This window comes from Cryptosporidium ryanae (assembly GCF_009792415.1).
Source record: "Cryptosporidium ryanae isolate 45019 chromosome Unknown contig_29, whole genome shotgun sequence".
In the NCBI taxonomy this organism is placed as follows: domain Eukaryota; phylum Apicomplexa; class Conoidasida; order Eucoccidiorida; family Cryptosporidiidae; genus Cryptosporidium; species Cryptosporidium ryanae.
Genome location: NW_027125576.1, coordinates 135,221 through 155,132, shown reverse-complemented (window position 1 = coordinate 155,132; position 19,912 = coordinate 135,221). Strand labels below are relative to the sequence as shown.

General features: G+C 41.8%; 6 protein-coding genes across 6 annotated transcripts; 3 read left to right on the top strand and 3 right to left on the bottom strand.

The window, feature by feature from the left end:
- Window positions 1–58: 58 nt before the first annotated feature.
- FG386_001932 (replication factor C subunit 1) lies at window positions 59–2,533 on the top strand (the record flags this gene model as incomplete). Its single annotated transcript, XM_067341325.1, has 1 exon — window positions 59–2,533. One exon carries the CDS (start codon window positions 59–61, stop codon window positions 2,531–2,533), a length of 2,475 nt encoding a protein of 824 aa, XP_067195568.1.
- Window positions 2,534–2,762: 229 nt separating this feature from the next.
- FG386_001931 (hydrolase) lies at window positions 2,763–4,001 on the bottom strand (the record flags this gene model as incomplete). The annotated part of the gene is made up of 1 exon (XM_067341324.1): window positions 2,763–4,001. One exon carries the CDS (start codon window positions 3,999–4,001, stop codon window positions 2,763–2,765), a length of 1,239 nt encoding a protein of 412 aa, XP_067195567.1.
- Window positions 4,002–5,014: 1,013 nt separating this feature from the next.
- Window positions 5,015–5,986, top strand: FG386_001929 (alpha/beta hydrolase superfamily protein; the record flags this gene model as incomplete). The annotated part of the gene is made up of 1 exon (XM_067341322.1): window positions 5,015–5,986. One exon carries the CDS (start codon window positions 5,015–5,017, stop codon window positions 5,984–5,986), a length of 972 nt encoding a protein of 323 aa, XP_067195565.1.
- A 261-nt stretch (window positions 5,987–6,247) lies between these two features.
- On the bottom strand, window positions 6,248–6,747 carry FG386_001928 (ubiquitin-conjugating enzyme E2; the record flags this gene model as incomplete). Its single annotated transcript, XM_067341321.1, has 2 exons — window positions 6,248–6,514; window positions 6,592–6,747. The coding sequence occupies 2 exons, from the start codon at window positions 6,745–6,747 to the stop codon at window positions 6,248–6,250; spliced, it is 423 nt and encodes a 140-aa protein (XP_067195564.1).
- A 1,485-nt stretch (window positions 6,748–8,232) lies between these two features.
- FG386_001927 (proteasome regulatory subunit S2) lies at window positions 8,233–11,370 on the top strand (the record flags this gene model as incomplete). Its single annotated transcript, XM_067341320.1, has 1 exon — window positions 8,233–11,370. One exon carries the CDS (start codon window positions 8,233–8,235, stop codon window positions 11,368–11,370), a length of 3,138 nt encoding a protein of 1,045 aa, XP_067195563.1.
- A 252-nt stretch (window positions 11,371–11,622) lies between these two features.
- FG386_001926 (uncharacterized protein) lies at window positions 11,623–19,469 on the bottom strand (the record flags this gene model as incomplete). The annotated part of the gene is made up of 4 exons (XM_067341319.1): window positions 11,623–12,229; window positions 13,645–14,772; window positions 16,684–16,847; window positions 17,469–19,469. 4 exons carry the CDS (start codon window positions 19,467–19,469, stop codon window positions 11,623–11,625), a joined length of 3,900 nt encoding a protein of 1,299 aa, XP_067195562.1.
- Window positions 19,470–19,912: the final 443 nt, after the last annotated feature.

Here is a 19,912-nt window from a genome sequence, read left to right as displayed (position 1 = left end):
GCGATTTATTTATTACCGTTACTGAAAAATTAAAACTTTTCAGGAACATAACAAACATATGGAAATAACACTGGATGATTACTTTTCTAAACAAAAGAAAAAGAGAAATGAAGAATTTAGCAGAGGAAGCGGAATATATAAGAATGAGAGAAGGGGAAAGAACAATGAAGAGAAGGCAGATGAATTAAATTTGGATAAGACAAAGAAATTTTCAAGATTGCACAAAGTGTTAGATGACGATGAAGAGAACAGTGGCAATAAAGTGAAGACTTATAGTGAATATGATAGTAAAAAAAACAAAGAAATAAGTAGTAACAGAAATTTAAATAAAAATAGGAACCCTTTGGAAAGTAAGAGGAAAGAAGAAGTGAATAATGATGGATTATTAAAAGGTGGGTTCGATGGATTAAGCATCGTAGTAACCGGTACATTTTCGAAAAATTCAAGATCTGAAATAGAAAATATGGTTAAAATACTTGGTGGAAAGTTAACTTCAGCAGTAAGTGGAAAAACATCTTATTTAATAGCAGGAAATATGTTGGAAGATGGTCGCAGTATACAAGAAGGAACCAAGTATCGTAATGCAATAAGCAAAGGTGTGAAAATACTATCTGAAGATGAATTTTTAGAAAAATACTTTTCTTTTAAGGAAAATGAGGACGAAATGTTGATTAAAAACAGCAGTATGATAGTTAAAAACAATAATACTTGCGAAAATAATAATGCTCAAGGTAAATTATTGTGGACAAACAAACACAAACCAGAAAGTATAGAAGAAGTGTTAGGAAATGGAGACGTTATAAAAAAATTGCATTCGTGGTTGATTGACTGGAATAGCGTGGTTATACAAGGAAGAAAGAAACCAATTCCTAAACCAACATTTTCGCCAGGAAGTCGTTTTCCTCAAACAGAGAATATAAATGCAAGGGCAGTGTTAATAAGTGGACCACCGGGTATAGGAAAGTCAACAGTGGCAAGTTTGATGGCTAAAAAATGTGGTTATATACCAATAGAAATGAACGCGAGCGATGATAGAACCAAGGAAATAATAGAAAATTTATCAGAAAGCGCAATAGGTGGTTATTCTTTATCGACATTTGCGAAAAAGGGGAATCTCGGTGGTGGTGTTGAAAATGGAGGTTTAAATATGAATATGTTGTTGATTATGGATGAAATGGATGGATTGGGAGGAAGTGACAGAGGAGGAGCAGCGGCATTAGGAAGATTAATACAAAAAACAAGATGGCCAATAATATGCATATGCAACGATAGAATGAACGAAAAAGTGAGAAACTTAGCTTCAAAATGTTATGATTTGAAATTCAGCAGACCTACGAAAAACCAAATAGTGAAAAGAATGCAGGCAATTGCAAATAATGAAGGTATGAATATAGAACCAAACGCAATAGAGTTATTGTGTGAGTCAGTAGGTAATGATTTAAGACAAATACTAAATGAATTACAATTGCTATCATTAACAAACAATAACGTGAGGTTTACGGATATGAAGAAAGAGGTATCAAATAGCATAAAAGATGTACAGGTAACATTGGATATATTTTCAGCGACGAAAAAATTGCTGAATTCTGCAGAATCTAGCAATTTAACGTTAACGCAAAAGTTGGATTTGTTTTTTATTGACTTTGATTTAATGCCATTATTGCTGCAGGAGAATTATATAACTGCAATTTCAATTAGAAACAGCAATGTAGGTGGAGGTGGCTATGACAATAATGCACCTAAAGTGGAACATATAAGACACATATTAGACTATGCAAACTCTTTTGTGGAGTCTGATATATATAACTCTAAATTAAGAACTGATAATGAATGGAGTCTTTTGCATGATATAGCACTTTTAAATTGTTCATTAAACGTGAAAAACAATGGTTTATTTTTGGCCAGGCCAGAATTTCCGAAATGGTTGGGTAAAAACTCGAATAAAAATAAAAATAAGAGATTGCTGAGTGAAATAACATCAGTGATAACTGTTGGGACTAGTGGTAATTGTCCAAGTTCAAAGATACTTAGAATATCCGGTTATTTGGATTTATTATATTACAGAGCTACAGAACCTTTATTGGATAACAAAATGGACGTTAGAGAGGCTATTGACAAGAGTATATCGATAATGAATGAGTATTGTTTAAATAGAAATTATTTGACTGAACATATATCTTGTTTAATGTTAAAAAATCAAGTTAAAGCCTATGATCAAGTAGACAGTAAGGTAAAATCCACAATGACTAGAGTGATAAATTCAACAACTCAAGTTGTTAAGTATTCAGTTCAGTCTTCAAAAAAACGAAAAAAAGATGAAGATTTTGATTATGGCGATACTTATAATAAGAGCAGCGAGGAATACGACCAGGCATCTGACGAATACGGGGATGAGGACAATGAATCCAATAATAAAAATAAACAAAATGAAAGCAACTTGGGTTCTTTAATTAAAGTGGTTAAAAAAACAAAATCGGGAGGTGGCAGAGCCGGAAAGGGCGTCAGAACCGGAGGAAGCAGCAAAAAGAGATGAAAAAGCGATCCAAAACATTATTTAACGTGATAAAAATAATTTACGTAGTCAATAGGCACGTTATCATTATAAGCGAACAATAATATATAATAATATAAAGTTATTTTAACAGAAAAAAAAGTTTAAATAAATATGGATAAAACTCATTTAAAGTGATATAAACATATATTTTAGTGCTTCAGTTCTACGTGAGAACGAAACAGAGGTTGAACCGCAGAAATTAATGTATTTAACATGCTTTGCCTTTACTTCCTTCATCAGCAGATTCATTGTAAATATCTTCATAGTCAGTAGTTAGTTGCACGATATTTTCTTCATTAGTTTCAGACGAACTACAAACAGGGTGTTCCAAGTATGATGGTTCCAGTTGAGTGCCTCTGACTGCTGGAGACTCCTTAGTTATTTTTGAAGTTGGGAGAAGTGTGTATTCAATAGATTTGTAGTAATCAGAAATCGTGGATAGTTCGCTAATAAATTCATCCTTAAAGTACCTAATGACGTCCTTTATAAACTGTTCTTTGCAATATCTCAAACATCTATGTTTACAATTTTCATATACAATAATGTTGGCATTAGGTACATATTCATTTAATATAACAATGGAGGATGATAAGGGACACAGTCTGTCTTCAGTTCCCCAGAAAAATAGTGTATTTGTATTGGATAGACCAAATTTATGATATATTTTTGCATTTCCCCACAGGTCAGTACCCAAAAAAACCTGCAGAGCAGTAAGTAATATTTGCTTACAATAATGCTTTGCTCTGAAGTCAAGTTTAGGTGACTTTGAATTTTCAGTCAACGGTTTCATTATTTTATTGCAAAGCCATGTGGGAGCGTATATATTGGCAAACAGTTGAAGAGGATAGTTAATAATACCGTATTTTAACATGCTTCCAACATTTTTTTTAAGCAAACCTGGAGGAGCGTCCAATACGAGTTTGTTTATGTGTTTTGGAAATCTCTCCGCGAGTCTCATTCCAACAAAACCACCTAATGAGGTTCCAACAATATATAGTTGTGGTTCAAAATATTCAGAATGCAATTCAAGCTCCTCGATAGCAGTAATATTGTAAAGACCAAGTTTTTCTAGTATTTCAACAGTTTGATCTACATAGTCATCTACAGTGTATTTTCCAATGTTTTTAATGTCTGAAAGCCCATGACCATAAAAATCAAATCTCAACGACCTAAATCCTTCTGTCGCGAGTGCCTTTGATATTGATGAACAGTCGGAGATAGTTCCCATAAAACAGTGCAGACACAACACTATCGGACCCTCATCGTTCATTTTTTTTAAGTCATAGTTTACCACTCCCTTGCTGAGCTGGATTTTATCACCTGACTCAAAGTAATAGTGCTCGGGGATTGCGTCTTTATCATTGTTTTTTTCAGCAGACGAAATACCGGTGTATCCAAGTGTTATGATGCAGACCGAGAAACTTAATATCAATCTCTTGATGTTCATATTATTTGCCTTTATTCGGTTTCAAACTAAAGCTCAACTATATAAGTTCTAAACTTCCAAAAAATAACAAACCTTAATCTTAAATCCTAACTTTTGAACTGATAATTGCTATTTGGTGATCGTGGAAGTAAAAAAAGGCGTAGGCAAGTATACACATATAAATATAAATATATAAATATAAATAAATAAATAAATAAATATATATATATATATATTCAGATTTATTTTCTCTTTATCTCCTTTTATCTATTTTACGGTACTTGTGTAAATTAATATTTATTCTCCACTTCTATGGCGCCAAGTTGCGGTACTGCAAATAGTTATATAAATACTGTAAATACATGTTTTAAAATATTAAATGTTAAAAGACAAGCAAATCATTGGGTTAGTGTTGTTCGTTTACTTGAATTGTGCCTATTCAACCAGTGTTCACAAACGCAATCTTCACTAATGTATTTTGTCTGACCTACTGTCTATCTACCGTCACGCAGTTAGTAAAACGGTATCTCCTCTTGCAGAAAAGGTAAACTCAAGACGAAACTTCCAAGAACGACTAGCGGAAATCCATTTAAATCCTCAAATAGACAATTTGAATCAAATACTTTGTATGTACTTATCTTAAATTCGTGTATTTTAATATAAAACGCTTGACGGGTTTAAGTTCGGCGGGCTCCTGTAGTTTATGTTTGAATTTAATACTTAAATGGGTAAATAAGTACTAGTTTAATATAAATACGTATAAGATAGGTAAAATAAACTAGTGCATATTATAAATTAAGTGTTGTAGTGAATAAATAAAATTAAATGTGTTAGGTAAAAACAACGGGATATAGTTGGAGTTAAATTAAATTGTGACCTCAATAATAAAACTAATTTTTAAATTAGTACTAGTTTATGGTACTAACACCAATTAAATATAAAAATAAATGATTGTATGTTTGCAAATACTTATCTTCCATTGTGTGAAGTGCAGTAGTATAATAAATAGTTGAATTTAAGAGGTGTATTAAAAAATGGACTCAAAGTATAAGTTTAGAGAAGGAAAATACGTGGAGGGACCAAATGGCAGAATTAATTACGTATTATCTTTCCCGAATAAGAGCGATAAAGAAAAGTACAATGGTCCGCTTGTACTATGTTTTCATGGTTTACTTGGTTCACTTTCTTCGTATGACGAATTTGAGAAAGAATGTTTAAAATCGGAATTGGCAGTATTGAGGATGGATATGCCTGGACATGGCTTGTCGCATTGGAGGTACTTTGGTAGTTTAACATTGGATGATTTTACAAAACAAGTAGACACAGTGTTAAATTGTTTGGGTTTAAGTGAAATGAAATTATATCTTGTCGGAATATCAATGGGAGGTCTGTTTTCAATACATTATGCAGGATTGTATCCAAACAAAGTGTTAAAAGTGGCAGCATTGTGTCCAGCAGGATATTGCAAAGAACCCAATATTTTACAGAAATTTGTTTTAAATTATTTCCCATTGGGACTGTATTTAGTTGAGAATGCGTTCCCCACATACATGTTTTCAAAAAGGAAAGAATTCGAGGACGATTTCTATGATTATAAGAAAGTAAATGAGGACGTAATTGAATCAAAGTTTTTTAGACACAGATATTATGGAAGACAATTAAGAGCAACGTTTTCAAGAGTTGTTACTGGGTTTGACTTTTGGAATAATGATCAAGTTTACGAAAGATTTTCAAAAAATTATATCTCACTAAGGGGAGATAGTGGCGTTTGCTTTTATTTGGGTCTACATGATGAATTGGTTACCATTGATAGTATTATTTCAAAGTTAACCAAGTTAATTCCTAAATCCAGGGCTATTGTCTATGAAAAATGCAAGCATCAGGTTTTAGACGAACCAGATACCATTATTTCTGATATTATCAATTATCTCAAATTATGTTCTAGCCAAGAATACTATCAGAGTATCGGCGTTTCAGTGGACTCGATCAAAATTGAAGACGACTAATAAACAATTATTCATTAGCTTTAAGTAAAGTCACTTAAATTTAGGTATATGTATAGATTAGAATGAGATGAGTTGTAGTGCCTCGTGCACAAAACTTATGAGTTTCTCTTTTCCTTTTAAATAAGACTTGAAACCAAAGTAGCAGTACTTGTGGTAGAAATCACTCAGATGAGAAATGCTATATTTAGTGCACATTAGAGACGCTAAACCCTATCAAGATACGCTAAATATAGTACCATAGGTGATTTCATCCTGTCAGGTCTAATCGTCATAGTAAGATCCTTCTGGAGGTTGGACAGTTCTTCTATTAGAGTTTGAAGCCATTTCATGTCGTAGTGCAATTAAAACGTTTTCTATGAAGAAATTTCTTTGCCAATGTTTTAGTATAGGAAAGTTTGAACTAACTCTTCCGTGTGAATCAACGCATCCCAGGCTAATTTTTGTGTTGAACTTAACTAAAGGAGCTTCGTCAGGATAGTTTGGACCGCATGAGACGGTTAAAGAGTAAATTCTATTCTCAAACGTAGTCTGTTGAGTTGAATGTACAAGATTAATTTACAAAGTTACAAATAAAGCAAAAGTTAACTGTAATTGTAAAAACTTACATTTGGAGGACCAAATATTGTACAGGCCCAGGTACTTAGCGTTATATCATCATGCTGGTCAAGTCCCCAAGAAACACCGTCAGTAGCCTGTCCCTTTTGGCCTCGCTCTAACTCGTCTAGAAGTCTAAAGCTTCTAGGAACTATTACTTCCTCCATTTCTTAAGAACGGGTAATTGTTCGTTACTGCACTAAACTGTTTCACGCCTCTTTTGTTTTGTTGTATTATTGAAAATTATTCATTAATTTAACGAGACCTTACTTAAATTACCCTCCTTTTCCCTTACAGATTTAAATTCTAATTTCAAATAGGCATATATAGACAAACATGCAAAAAAGTATATATATATATATATATATATATATATATACATATATATAGTTTCAAATATTTATTGATGTCCGAGACAATAGCAAACAATATTTATATTGTATACAGTAGAAGGAATATTTATATATAATAGAATGTTTTCGCTCAGTAATTTTTTCCAAATTGGTACTTATTTTAATTTATCATTAAATCAAAAATTATTCTAAATATCACTCTTAAATATAATACAGCTTATTAGTTATGTGTTTAGAATGCGTTCACAAAAGGCCGCCTCCACTTTTGGCGGTTAAGCAGGGAGGCGCGGACACTGCAATTCTGTCAAAAAAAGCCAATGAGGTAAAAATACAGACTGCAAGACACGTGAGATTGGATTAAGTGTGTGTGCGATTAGATGCTGTATTGCTCATTGATAGTTCTTAACATAATTCTCTTAATAATATCGTTATGGTTTATTCAGTGGAGGGGAGTGTAGTAGGGATTCGAATCGGTAACAACAAACAGAGGCATATTTGTATTGTGTGAGGTTACATATAGAAGGGATTTATGACATTATTTGGTTGATTGAATGAACATTTCAAGAAAAACAGCATTTGAGGTCGTTGGATGCGATTACATAAAACAAAAAAACAGAATTGGCGGGCAAATTGCTTGGGAAGAATAGGGCAATATGAAACAGACAGAGGTGCAGATGGTTAAATTGATAACGGGCGAGATAAAAGGGTTTGAGAATAATTTTAAGGAGTTAACAGTAGAGTTATTAGCGTAAAGGAGGCTTGAGTGGTGCGATAATTAATATCAAAAAAAACAGAATAGAAAACTACAAAAAGCAGAATAAATTGTGGGGCGGCTAAATATTATTAGTATTAGGGTATATTAAATATAAACACGATTAGAGAGGGAAAAAGGCGAGAAAAAATAGAAAAAAGAAACAAAAAGGCAGCATAAATAAATTGTATTTATTAATAAACGAATAAGTAGGTTTACTTTCGTTTATATATACAAAAGTGAGGAATACGTTCATAAGTAGTTTTTCAGTATACATAAAAACGAGCGGAAACTATAGCAATAATACTGGTGATTAAGGCTTTAATTATTGCTATAGAGTTAAAGAATTATTCCTTGGTTATGCATATAAAGAAATGATTTAGAGTGTTTTATGTTAAACACTAGAGGAAATAGAAGAAAAGTAAAAATAAGTGTAAGATAGGCAAACGTATATATATTATATAGATATACGAGCAATATATATTCAAGTTTTCATATCAATAAGTGAGTTAGCAGTAGTAATATATTGAATAATTCAAAGAGAAGTAATGTTGGGAAATAAGGAGAATGGTAAGTCTAAGAGTAATAATGATAACGTTAACGACAATGAGAAGGAAATAAAGAATGGGGAGGTTAAAATAGAGAATATGGATTTAACTGAGGAGGAGGAACTGCTTAAAAATGAATTAGATGATCTTGTGGATAAGATACTGAATATGGGATTTGCAGAGGAGTCTAAACAAAGTTTGAAAACGCTCTCCGAAATGATAAAAACATCAGCAAGTACAATGACATCTGTTCCAAAAGTGCTAAAATTCTTGGGTTTAAGCTACAATAGACTAAAGGAATTTTGCGATAATCAGATAAAATTGGAGGAGAATAAAGAGAAGAAGAGCGAATTTTTAACGTTGTTGTGCGAGATAGTGTCTATATTATCAACAACATTGTCGGATGTGAAGGAAAGGAAAGCGTTAAACTATAGAATAAAGTCTAGAAACATAGAAGGGATACTAAATTGGGGCCAAGAGTACATAAGAAATATAGTTGGTGAATTGGCACTAGAATATAACGACAGAATGATGTCAAAACAAGAAAAAGACGGTGTCGAGAAGGGTATAGTTGAGGATACAAATTTGGAGGAATTGTTGAAACTGGTTAAGTTAATGATACCTTATCAGATAGAGAAGCACTGTGAGTTAGAGGCAATAGATTTGTTATGTGAGGTTGAGCAGATTGAATTTATACTTGAGTATATAAGCAAAATAGATGTTGAGCAGATGGAAAGAATGGTGCTTTATCTCCAACAATTATCCAACTACTCAATATCATCAGATGAACATGATTTGTATTTAAGAATTTGCTTTGAACTATTATTAAGTTTTAAAAGATATACATGGGCGATAAACATAGCTCTGAGGCTTGAGGGACAAGGAAGCAGGGATAGGGTATTTTGTGTATTTGATAAGGTAATGCAAGACTGCAAGAAGGGGGAGAACGGTGAAAAGTCGTTTTGTTTAAATATGATGAAACAAATGTGTTTTCAATTGGCGAGGTTTGGAAGTAATATACTGGTGGAAGAGTTGCACGATCATTTAACAAATAGGGGTTTTTTGGAATTATTTAACGAACATGAATTGTCTATTTTGGAGAATATATTTTCTAATGAGCAGTTAAACAAATACTATTCGTTCTTAGCGAAGGAGTTGGATGTACTTGAACCTAAAACTCCAGATGAAATATACAAGACTCACTTGGAGGACGGAAACAGTGGCAATTATTCAAACAGATCAATGATGGTTTTAGATACAGCAAAGCAGAATCTAGCATCCACTTACGTAAATGCACTTGTAAATGTTGGATTTTGCACAGACAAACTTATTTCTGAGGACGAATCGTCATCATGGTTATATAAGAACAAGGATTCAGGAAAAATGGCAGTAAGTGCCTCAATGGGAGTAATTAATCTCTGGAATATAGATAAAGGACTGGCCAATATAGATAAGTTTCAGTGGAGTGACGACCCTTTTACAAAGGCAGGAGCTCTTATAGCTTTTGGACTTATTTCTGTTAGAATTAAGAATGAATGTGACCCTTCTTTTGCGCTTCTTTCTGAATACATTAACCCAGAAGAGGAGAACATGATTGGGGATAATTCAGCAGGTAGAGACGAGAAAGTGAATTTGGAGAAGCAGAACGAGGATGTTAAAATGAAGGACGAATCTGAGAAGAAAGATGACAAACCTGATGATGAAAAAAGGAATAACAACATATCTATTATAAAAACAGTTGTTCCTAATTACACAATTAGAATGGGAGCCATATTGGGACTTGGTTATTCATATATAGGAACTTGTAGGAATGATATATTGGAATTGTTAATACCAATACTAATGGATCCATTTTCTAGTTTGGAATGTTCGGCAATATCAGCTCTTTCGCTTGGACTTGTGTTTTCTGGTTCTTGCAACAAGGTTATAATTGAGGCTGTGCTTGATTTGCTATTGGCACTTAGTCTGACGGAATCTTCTTGTAAGGGTGAAGGAGACAATAATGAAAACAATAGCGAGAATGATAAAAAACAGCCTCAATCAACTTCCTCAAACAACAGTAGTCCCTATCTAGACGATCCGCTGGCAATACTTTATGGTTTGTGTCTGGGTTTGCTGTTTTTGGGTAAAAGGGAGTCTTGTGAAGCAACTTTAGATGCGATATCTGTAATTACACATCAAATAGGTCTACATTGCAAACAGACAATAATAGGATGCGCATATACAGGTTCAGGCGACGTACTTAAAATACAAGAAATGCAGAGAATACTTATTGAGAAGACTTTATCAAGAAAAGACAAAGGTGGCGAAGAAAACAATGGTGAAAATGATGAAGACGATGAATCTGAAATGTCAATATTGGTTAGTGTATTGAATATAGCGCTTATAAGTCTGGGTGAAGAAGTTGGAATGGAAATGGCATTAAGGGCTTTAGACAATGTATTACAGTACTCGTCAGTATACGTCAGGAGAGCAGTTCCTATTGGCATCGCTGCCTTGTCAATAGGAAATCCCAAGCCTGTAATTATAGATACAGTTTCGAAATTAACACACGATTCTGATCCTGACGTGGCACTTAATGCAATATTCGCGCTTGGCTTGATATCTGCAGGAACTAATAATGCAAGGACGGCTAATTTACTAAGACAGTTGGCGTCTTACTATGGTAAAGACAAACATGCACTATATGCCGTTAGAATATCTCAAGGTATGCTGTACATGGGAAAGGGTTTAGTCACCATTAATCCAATTTACTCGGACAAGACACTGTTAAACCCAATTACATTGATTTCTATTGTTTCTACTTTAAATCTTGCATTGAGGTCTAAGACCATATTTTACGGTAACTATCACTATTTGCTATTAACAATAGTGCCTGGCATAATGCCCAGATATTTAGTTACTGTTGATGGCAGTTTATCCCCAATTCAAACTTTAGTCCGCGTTGGACAGATCGTTGACACCGTCGGACAAGCCGGAAATCCAAGAAAGATCACTGGATTCCAAACACACAATTCACCTGTGCTGGTAGGTCACAATGAAAAAGCAGAGATTGCTACCGACGAGTTCGTTTCAATGTCCGACTTCATTGAAGATATTGTCATTCTTGAGAGGAAGTCAGAAAGCATGGCGGAATAGACCCTGTTATTTTAATGCATTATGCTAAAACGGAATTACCGCAATGCTGTTAAACTAATTTTGCTGGCAACGCAAACAAAGGAGTTTAAACCCCTAAGGGTGCTTAATTCTCATTTGCCTAACCTTTGGTTTCCTGTTATTGTCTATCCAAGGCGCACTACCACAAGCGGATTTTAGTTTCTTTATTCAGGAAACTATATCTCAATGCAAAGTCGACCAATCGATTTTCTCGGGGTGGTGCGTTTGCAAGACTCATTTTCCCTCGCGTCTCTCGTTCACATCTAGTTCGAGCAAAACATTGAGGCCGTAAATCAGGTGGATAAAATTCATTATGTTCTTCAGAATTCCAAACGGCACCAGGACGCATCTGTTTATTAAAAACAGTGAATTTAAGTATCCTTTGTCTTTGTTGTTTAATGTGAAGTACTGCATGTAGTTTACTATCCACATCAGTTCATTGCATGCATGTAACGTGAATAGTATGAATTTATTGGAATAATAAATTTTCAGTGGTGCCCACATGCCAATATTTGTATTTTTGTGTGAATTGTTCCCAGATATAATGCTTGAAATCATGTATATCCAGTGTCCAGCTATGTCAACAAGCAACAGTATCAATGCGTATCTAAAGAAAGTGCCGTTATTGTGGTACAGTGAGATATTTATAACGATAATTACTATTGTACTGCATCTGTCTGTTATCATGTCCAACAACGCACCGAATTTCGTTTCTTGTTTAAATAGTCTCGCGAAATGGCCGTCCAGGGCGTCCAGCATCTGGCTTAATCCATACAAAAGCACGACCAAAAGATGGTTGTATTTGTCATAAATGAAAATGGGTGTTAAGCCCAGTACAACTCTAACATAGCCTACATCAAGAAGCAACAACAAATTAACAGTAAACACGGGGAAAAGAGGTTGTTGTCAGTTGGCAGATTGTTTCTGGCAACTCGTTAGGTTTCCTAACCCTCAACCGTACCTATTAAGTTCGGAGCGAATTTCAAAATGTCCTTTTTACTTATTTGAACGCTCATATTCACCCAAAGTCGCTTTTACCATGTACTGCCTTCTAAATCAGCAAACGCTGCCGTCCTAATGCGCTCCCTCCGCGATTCCAAGACAAAACTATAAAGACAAAACAAAGTATGCCTGTGTACATAAATCCCTCGCGACGTCTAAAAAGTTGTCTTGTTCCCTTTCAACCTCCAAACTCGCGTTTCACCATCTCGGGTACCCGCCAAAGACTGCCTCCCCACACCCTCCGGCGGAGCCGGTGTTTGTGCGCGGGTCGCTTGGTTTGAGGTTCCGGAAAGAGACTAAGCGGCAAGCACCGCTGGCGTTTGTCCAAAACGAACCGAACATCGGCTTGCGCGACTGGGAGGTCATCCGAGCGCGGGGAGTCCGCCTCAACGTCCCTTGGTTCTCTAAAACTAAAAATTAAAAGTCACGCAAAAACTAGTTCAAACTATTCGAAAAAGGCACCTTCCTGCGTCCGTGACATTGTTAGGAATTCAGAGGCGGCTACCGCTTGGTGAATTTAAGGCTCGCGGTTGGGTTTGAGAAGTAATGCCGGCCCTTGACAGTTGGCGCCTGTTTTCAAAAACGAATAGGAGTAATGACTTATTCTCCAGTTTGACACCTCCCTTCGACTTTTATAATAAATAAAATACGGCACTCACTCACGCAGGGCGTTCATTGTCTCAAAGGATAGAAACGCAAAGTGCCAATGCTCAAAACAAGTGTCCCGAAAGCTAGGGTACTTACAATGGCTGAAAGCGAATCTAGTTTCGGAAATAGTTCGTATTCCTTTGTCCTCAAGCACCGCTCCCCAGAGCGGGTATATTTAATCAGCGCTGCACGACCACAGTCCGAGCCTGTCGTACAGCAACATGGGGAATAACGTATATCTGCGCATAACACGTTGCGTCCCTTGTGTTTAGAGTTTCCCACTTCAAGTTTATCTCTCCCCACATCTCAAAGCGCTCGCCTCCACGCCCACATATTCGGCGGTAGTGGGGTGGAACAACGAGTCAGGGCATGTGGGCGGAGAAAGTGCGAGGCTCTTACCTCGCAGAGCTTGGTTTTGTGCAGAAGTCCTTTATTATCTGCCTGAATTTTGTTTTGTTTGTTTTCGTAACAGCAACGAGCGTCAGGAGCCTGATAAAGCCCTTGACTGCGTCTGACAGATGCGGCGCCGTGAGTGAGCGCGGCGCCCCGCCCTCAGCTGGGCGTCTGCTCAAGAAGTCGTTCTCCTTCAGCATTAGGTTCACCGACTCGTTTATTGAATTCGCGACTATGGAGTCGACATTCTTGGATGTATTTGTGGTGTTCACTCTGTGGTAGTTAAAGTTATAGTAATCCTCGATGTCCAGGTTTAGGTACCCGCAGTTGCTGAATGAGTACTTGAGCGACTTGAATTCCCTGGACACTATTTCTGACTGTATAAACAGCCTTATAGGCAGTCTCAGGAAGGCCAACTCCAAAACGCTCCTAAACTCGTTCTTGTCTAGCAGCTGCTTTATTAGTATCAGAATGTCTGACAATATCGAAAACGTCTCCGAGTCGCAGTGAGGGTCCATCAACACCAGGAACACCGTCGAGACCAGCTCCACTCCCCATATTGTGTTGTTGAACACATTCAAGACCAGCGCCCTATTGCCGCCATTGTCGCCCGAGACGAAGTCTCCTAGCAAATACTTCAAGGCCGTCACCACGTGTCTTTGGTTGGTGATCAGCTTCAAGGGAGAGAAGCTGCTTCCGTTCTCGCGGGCGTCGTCCTCCTCTGCATCGTCGCTCGAATCGCTGTCCGTGCCTGTGGACTCCTCGCGAGCGTCGTCTTCGTCCGACCCAAGTCCCTCCTCAAATCCGCACTCCGCTCCGACTCCTCGGGACGCCTCGTTACTGGTGCCGCTCAAATCATCTATGTACGCGCTGTGGCCCCTGTCCGTGTCCGGAAAGTCGAGACCGAGACCCGTCCCGAAGCGGCTTCCGCCGACAGACTGATCGCTGGAAGCGGCTCCGCAGTCCTCGTCCATGACTCTTATCAGGTCACCGACTATGTCCTTCATGCTGACCGAGGAGTCTCTGCCGGCATCGATCCGCTCGCACGCGCAACAAAAGTAGCTGCAGATCGCGTCCAGGCTGCCCCTGTCCGGAGGGAAACCGGACGTGTGGCCTCCGCTCCTCCCCGTCGCTGGGAGCAGCGAAGCATCGAAGTAGAAGTTGTCGTAAGAACATAAACTGCTGCCCAACGAGGCCTCGTCCCGACCCCGTTCTTCCCTGGCCGCCTTCTCCCGCGTTATCCTCCTCTTAACCTCAATCACGTTGGAGTTTTGCATGCCCATGCATATCAACAGCGTCAGCGCGCACCTCGCCACGGTGTACTCCATAAACGAGTCTGCGCTGAGGCGCGCTGCCGAGCCGACTATACTCAAGACGTTGCGACTCTCCCCGTCTTCCGCCACAGCCCGGTCCTTTATGCTCGTCAGGTTGTTCATGAAGAGCAGCAGCAGGGAGCACAACAGGTCGTTGTGCTCGAAACACGTGCAGCAGTTGGCGCCTCCGCAGCTCTCCCCCAGGCCATCGCAAAGCGTCGCGAGTCCCTCCAGGCGCCCGCCGGTCTCGAGCGGCGAGCCGGAGTGGCCGGGACGGCCGATGAGGCCGCTTTTCCCGAGTTCGTCGACGGGGCTCATCGAGAACAGACTCAAGCGACTCATGATCGGATGGATGCTGAACAGGTTCAGGGAGGAAATGCAAGACAGTATCGGCTTTGCGTACCTCGCCTTGTTGTGCTCATCAATGTGCCGCATTCTCATCATCATGAGCGAAAGCGGCACTGCTATGTTTGGTATCACGTTGCATGCACATTTCACCGAGTCGCGGCCGCTCATAAACAGCCGACGGACCTTTCTGCGGTCCTCCCGGCTGCGGCTCGTGCCGCCCAAGTCTGCTCTCACTGCGTCGAGGCTGAGCAGGCTCCTGTACACCAACGCAATGGCCGGGTGGAGGCCCTTTTTGCCGATCGCCTCGCTTCCCCTCAAAAACGAAACTCTGTAGTCGCAGCCGCAGCCGGGAGGACCGCAAAAAGGTCCGCTGCTCTCCAGGCAGTCCCTCCCCACCCTGCTCCTCAGAAACGCGCACTCGTCGTACCCCACGAGTCCGTACGCCTCGAGCAGGGGGTCCGTCCACCCGCCGCCGCTCCTCGCGCGCTCGTTCGGGAGCTGCACCACACAGGATAGCAGCGACGCGTGCGAGTGGTACGTGACCAAGAACCACACGGGCGACACCCTTAGGACGGAGTCGAGTATCAGCTTCAGTCTCGGATAGTGGACGCGCACAAATTCGCTCGAGATGTAGTCGCAGCAAAGGTTAACGCGGTCCACGTGTTTGTTCCCGGTACCCGCCTTCCTGGCTAAGAACAGCTGACCGCAGTAGTCCAGCATGCTCAGGCCGTCGAATTTGTCCGCTCCTATGGTCGAAAGCGCGAGGCTGTACGGCCTGTATTTGGGGGGGAATATGGACGACACGAACACCTCCAAGCCGCACACTAGCAAGTAGCTCACGAGCAGAAGGTTGCATGACTCCCGCGAAAACGCGCCGCTGCGCCCTTCCCCACTCTCTCGCGTGAACTCGCTCAAAATCAGTGTGAGTCTCTCGAGCAACGACGTGTATCTGTCCAACACGGCGTTCACGTATCTTCCCCACTTACGCGTGTTTTCCTCGAAGCTGCATTCGCGCCCAGCGCCACCGGCGCGACCTCCGTCGAGGTCCGCGTTCTCGAAGCCGATGTAGCTCGATATGCGCGTTCCCAGAGAGACCAGCAGTATGAGGTAGCTCTCGGGCGTCATTGTAGGGGCGTTGAGCTCGCCCGCCCGCGCCGAGAATAGGCTTTCCAACACACCGACGCAGTTTGAGACCAGGTAGTTCATTGTCTCGGCGTCGTCGGAGCCCGTTTGGCGCTGGGAAAGCTTCAGTAGCGCCAGTGTGCCCACGTGGTCCTGCTCCAGCGACAGTGGGAAGTACAGGTCCTCTTGAGGCAGCCTCAGGGACTTGAATACGTAATAGAGGGCCTTCCCGTAGATCAGCGTGGACTTGTCCGCGAACCAGGCGGAGTTTACGCCAATCAGCGTGATTAGCGTGCACAGAAGCTGCCTGTACAGTCTCCTGTACTCCGCAAACCCTGCATCCAGATCTGGGTTTCGGCGCCGAAACGGACAACCCCGGTCCGTGGAGCCCGGGATGGCGTCCCGTCCGTCCCCGGAAGAATCGCCGAACAGACAGTAGTCGATGTGGGGGTCCATTTCCCCCACCAACCTGAGGGCTTTCAGCACGACGGCGTCGAACAAAAGCCTGGTGAACCCGAGACGCTCCCTCTCTCTGAAGCCGCTGCTGCAACTCGCACCGCCTCCACAGAGGCCTCTGTCGAATGTGAACGAGTCCCTGCCACCGTGAGTGGCGTCGTCCCACGAGTGCCAGTTCTGTCGGGAGGCAGTCGTTCCGAAGGAGTCCAGGGCGGCGCAGACGCGCTGCAGCAGGCCATCCACCTCCTCCTCGCTCTTGTAGAGCGCGCCGGACCCGCTTTTGTCGCCTTTCGTGGACGAAAGCGTCGTGTTTGCCCTCTTTACCACCGCGCTGAAGGCGTGGAGCGTCGCTTCCAAAGCGACCACAAAGTCCTTTCTGAACGGGCCGGGGTCTCCGCTCCCCTCAGAGGCCGTGACCGTGCCCGCTCTCCCGCCGAACACCGGGTCGCGCCCGTGCAGTCTGAGGAGCACGTCCTCCAGGTACAATTGGAGCGAGTACAGCGGTGGGGAGTAACAGTCGGTGCGGCAAATGCGGAGACTGCAGGCACTCAGGCTGAGCAGAGGGGGGAAGAAAACAGAGTTCCTGACTGTGTCCCTTATATTCTCCCTCGTTTTCAGGTGGCTTAACCTCCTCTCGAGGCGGGAGGCCGGTCCGCGGCAGGCGCCTGCCGCGTACAGCTCGCGCGGCAGCTCGCCGAGAGAAACAACCGACCACAAGAAGCGCCTTGTCATGTTCAAAACGCCGGCCTCGCTCGCGTCTGGGTGCCCCGGAGGCTCCCCGTGTTCGGCCCTCCTTACCAGGCATTTGTACAGCGACTTGTACTTGCTCGCGGACAGCTTGAAGAGCAAGGGCTGCAGGCGGTGCACACACGAGTACGAAAGCTTTATCGAGCAGGAAAAGCTTTCCCAGGCCGAGAGAGACAACAGGGCGTGCTCCCTCGAGCCGCTTATCGCCGCGAAGGCCAGGCAGTTGTACAGATGGCGAATGTTGTTTTTGTATTTGTTCATCGCTTTGTGGCACCCGCTTCCGGACAAGGTTGTCCCGACCTCCTCACTCGCAAGACCGTCGCGCGCGCCGAGGTCTATGCCTGACAACTCTCTCACCGCGGAGCTGCACCTTTCGCGACTGTGGGGACCTTCCGGGGACTCTGTGTTGGCGTTTCGGCTGCAGCACAGCCTTCTGTCCTGATCGGAGTTTGGCAGAGCGGCATCCAGGCCCAATCCAGCGGGGGCGTCGTAGCTCAAGTGGCAGCTGCTCCCAATGGCACAGGAGTGCCTGCTCACGGTCTCGAGCACCATGTCGATTATGCCGCAATTTAGCGTGTGCGTCCACTCCCTGTACAAAAGATAGTCGCTGCGGCGGATCCTGCTTTCGTTTGTTTCAAAGTTCAGCGCGAGTCCGAGCAGGTCATGCACTATGAACAGAGGGGAAATGGCGCTCGAGAATGTCTGAAAATACCTCGTCAGCACTTTGAACCAATTCAAATTCTTTGGCAAGCGAGTTGGCTCCTCCGGGAAACTCTTCGAGGAGCTGCTCAGCGAATTGGAAATAACCAGCGACGAAACCAACAGCTTCTTTGACGCGTACGCGGCTTTCGCTGAGTCCTTGTTGGCGATGGTCAGGTGCCTTGAGTAGCTGGACATAAAGTCCGTGATTATCCTCGTAATTTCGTCGCTTATCGGGTCATTGTAAATGGAAAGAGCTATCAACTCAATGGTTTTTGGGAACTTTGAGACGACGCAAAGGTCCGTTGAGTGCTCGCTCGTGCTCCTTAGGTTGACTTCCTCCGAAGTTGATATCCACTTTAAAAACGACTCGACTAACAGCGTGAACACACTGTGTAAGAAAGGGACTCTCGCATCGCCTCTCTCGATCCCTGTGCTTATTTTGAAATAGGCGCCTATCATGCCGTCAAGCAAGCAAAGAACGTTGGTTGCTAGGAGGAGTATTAGGTTTTCAACGTCTGATTTTTTACTCAGCGTCAGCAGCGTGGGCCTTTCGTTCAGGAGTTTGTAAATATCTGCCACACTGTCCAGGCACTTAACATGCGAAAGGAAGGCGGCGAGTTCGAGTTCGAGTCCGCGGCTTGATTTGGAGTGAAGGTCGTCGTCCAAGTGCAGATAACTCAGCCAGTTTGCGTCCTTGTCCAGAGAAACAACTCCGTTTTCAAACTCAAAAACGACTTTTTTTGAGATTCGCTCAATGTCGTTCATTATGCCGCCAAAGTGGCGATACGGGTTGCTCGACAGTATCAGCAGCAAACACGTGCAGGCGTTCATTAGCGAAGTCAACTCGTTGTTCCGGGAGTGTGTCGTTTGAATGTGTTCTGCTAGACTCATGCTTAACTCAACCAGTGTGTTCTCAACTCTTCTGTCCATTGAGAAAAGACAATTTTTGTGTTTTACGAGAGACCTGCACAAACTCTGAACTGAGAAAACAACAATGCTGACATCCGCCTCGCTGCTCAGCAGTGACTGAATAACGTTATAGAAGAACAATATAGAGTCAGGATTGTTCATCAACTTTGACATAAGCGAGTCGCTTGGGTACCTATCGTTTAATCCGGACAATAGGCAGTTCAGTCCGACGTCTGAGGCCCCTTTAGCCCTGTGTTTTCCCATATAACGCCTCGCCTCTTGCACGTACTCGATTTCCTTGCTAATCACGTTTCTAGAAAACGACGTCAATATCGTGGTATCAATGTTTGCGGGCCATCTGTTCTTCTCGCAGCCGTTGCTCCTTCTGCCAAAAACACTCGCTCTTTGAGTGCCTTTCTGCTTGTTTACGCACTTCCGCATCGTACGCATTGGTTGTTTCCGGTTAAGAAGCAAGTGCAGGCTGGCCTTGGGCCCACTAGAAAGGAAAAAAAAGACTCTCTCACGCTTGTGTCTTAATCACTCACGCACAAATAAACACAACAAGGAAAAATATTAGAATATAGAAATATTTTCACCTATTAAATTCCTATTCTAATATTTGCATTAAGCTTCCCGATACATCCACACCCACCCCTTCAAAAACGGCGACGGCAAATCAAGAACTCCTTCCCTCAGGCCCTTTCCCCAAAAATCGTTTAACTTCCTCTCTGCTTGAAAGAAAGAATACATTCGCGTCCCTTCTGTACACCTTGCTGTCTCCGGACAAATTCTCGAGCTCGTACAGAATCGTCCTGCTCAGCTTCGAATCCATAAAGTCCAGACTCTGATTCCCCTGGTAATTCATGGAACTATGCAAAAAACTG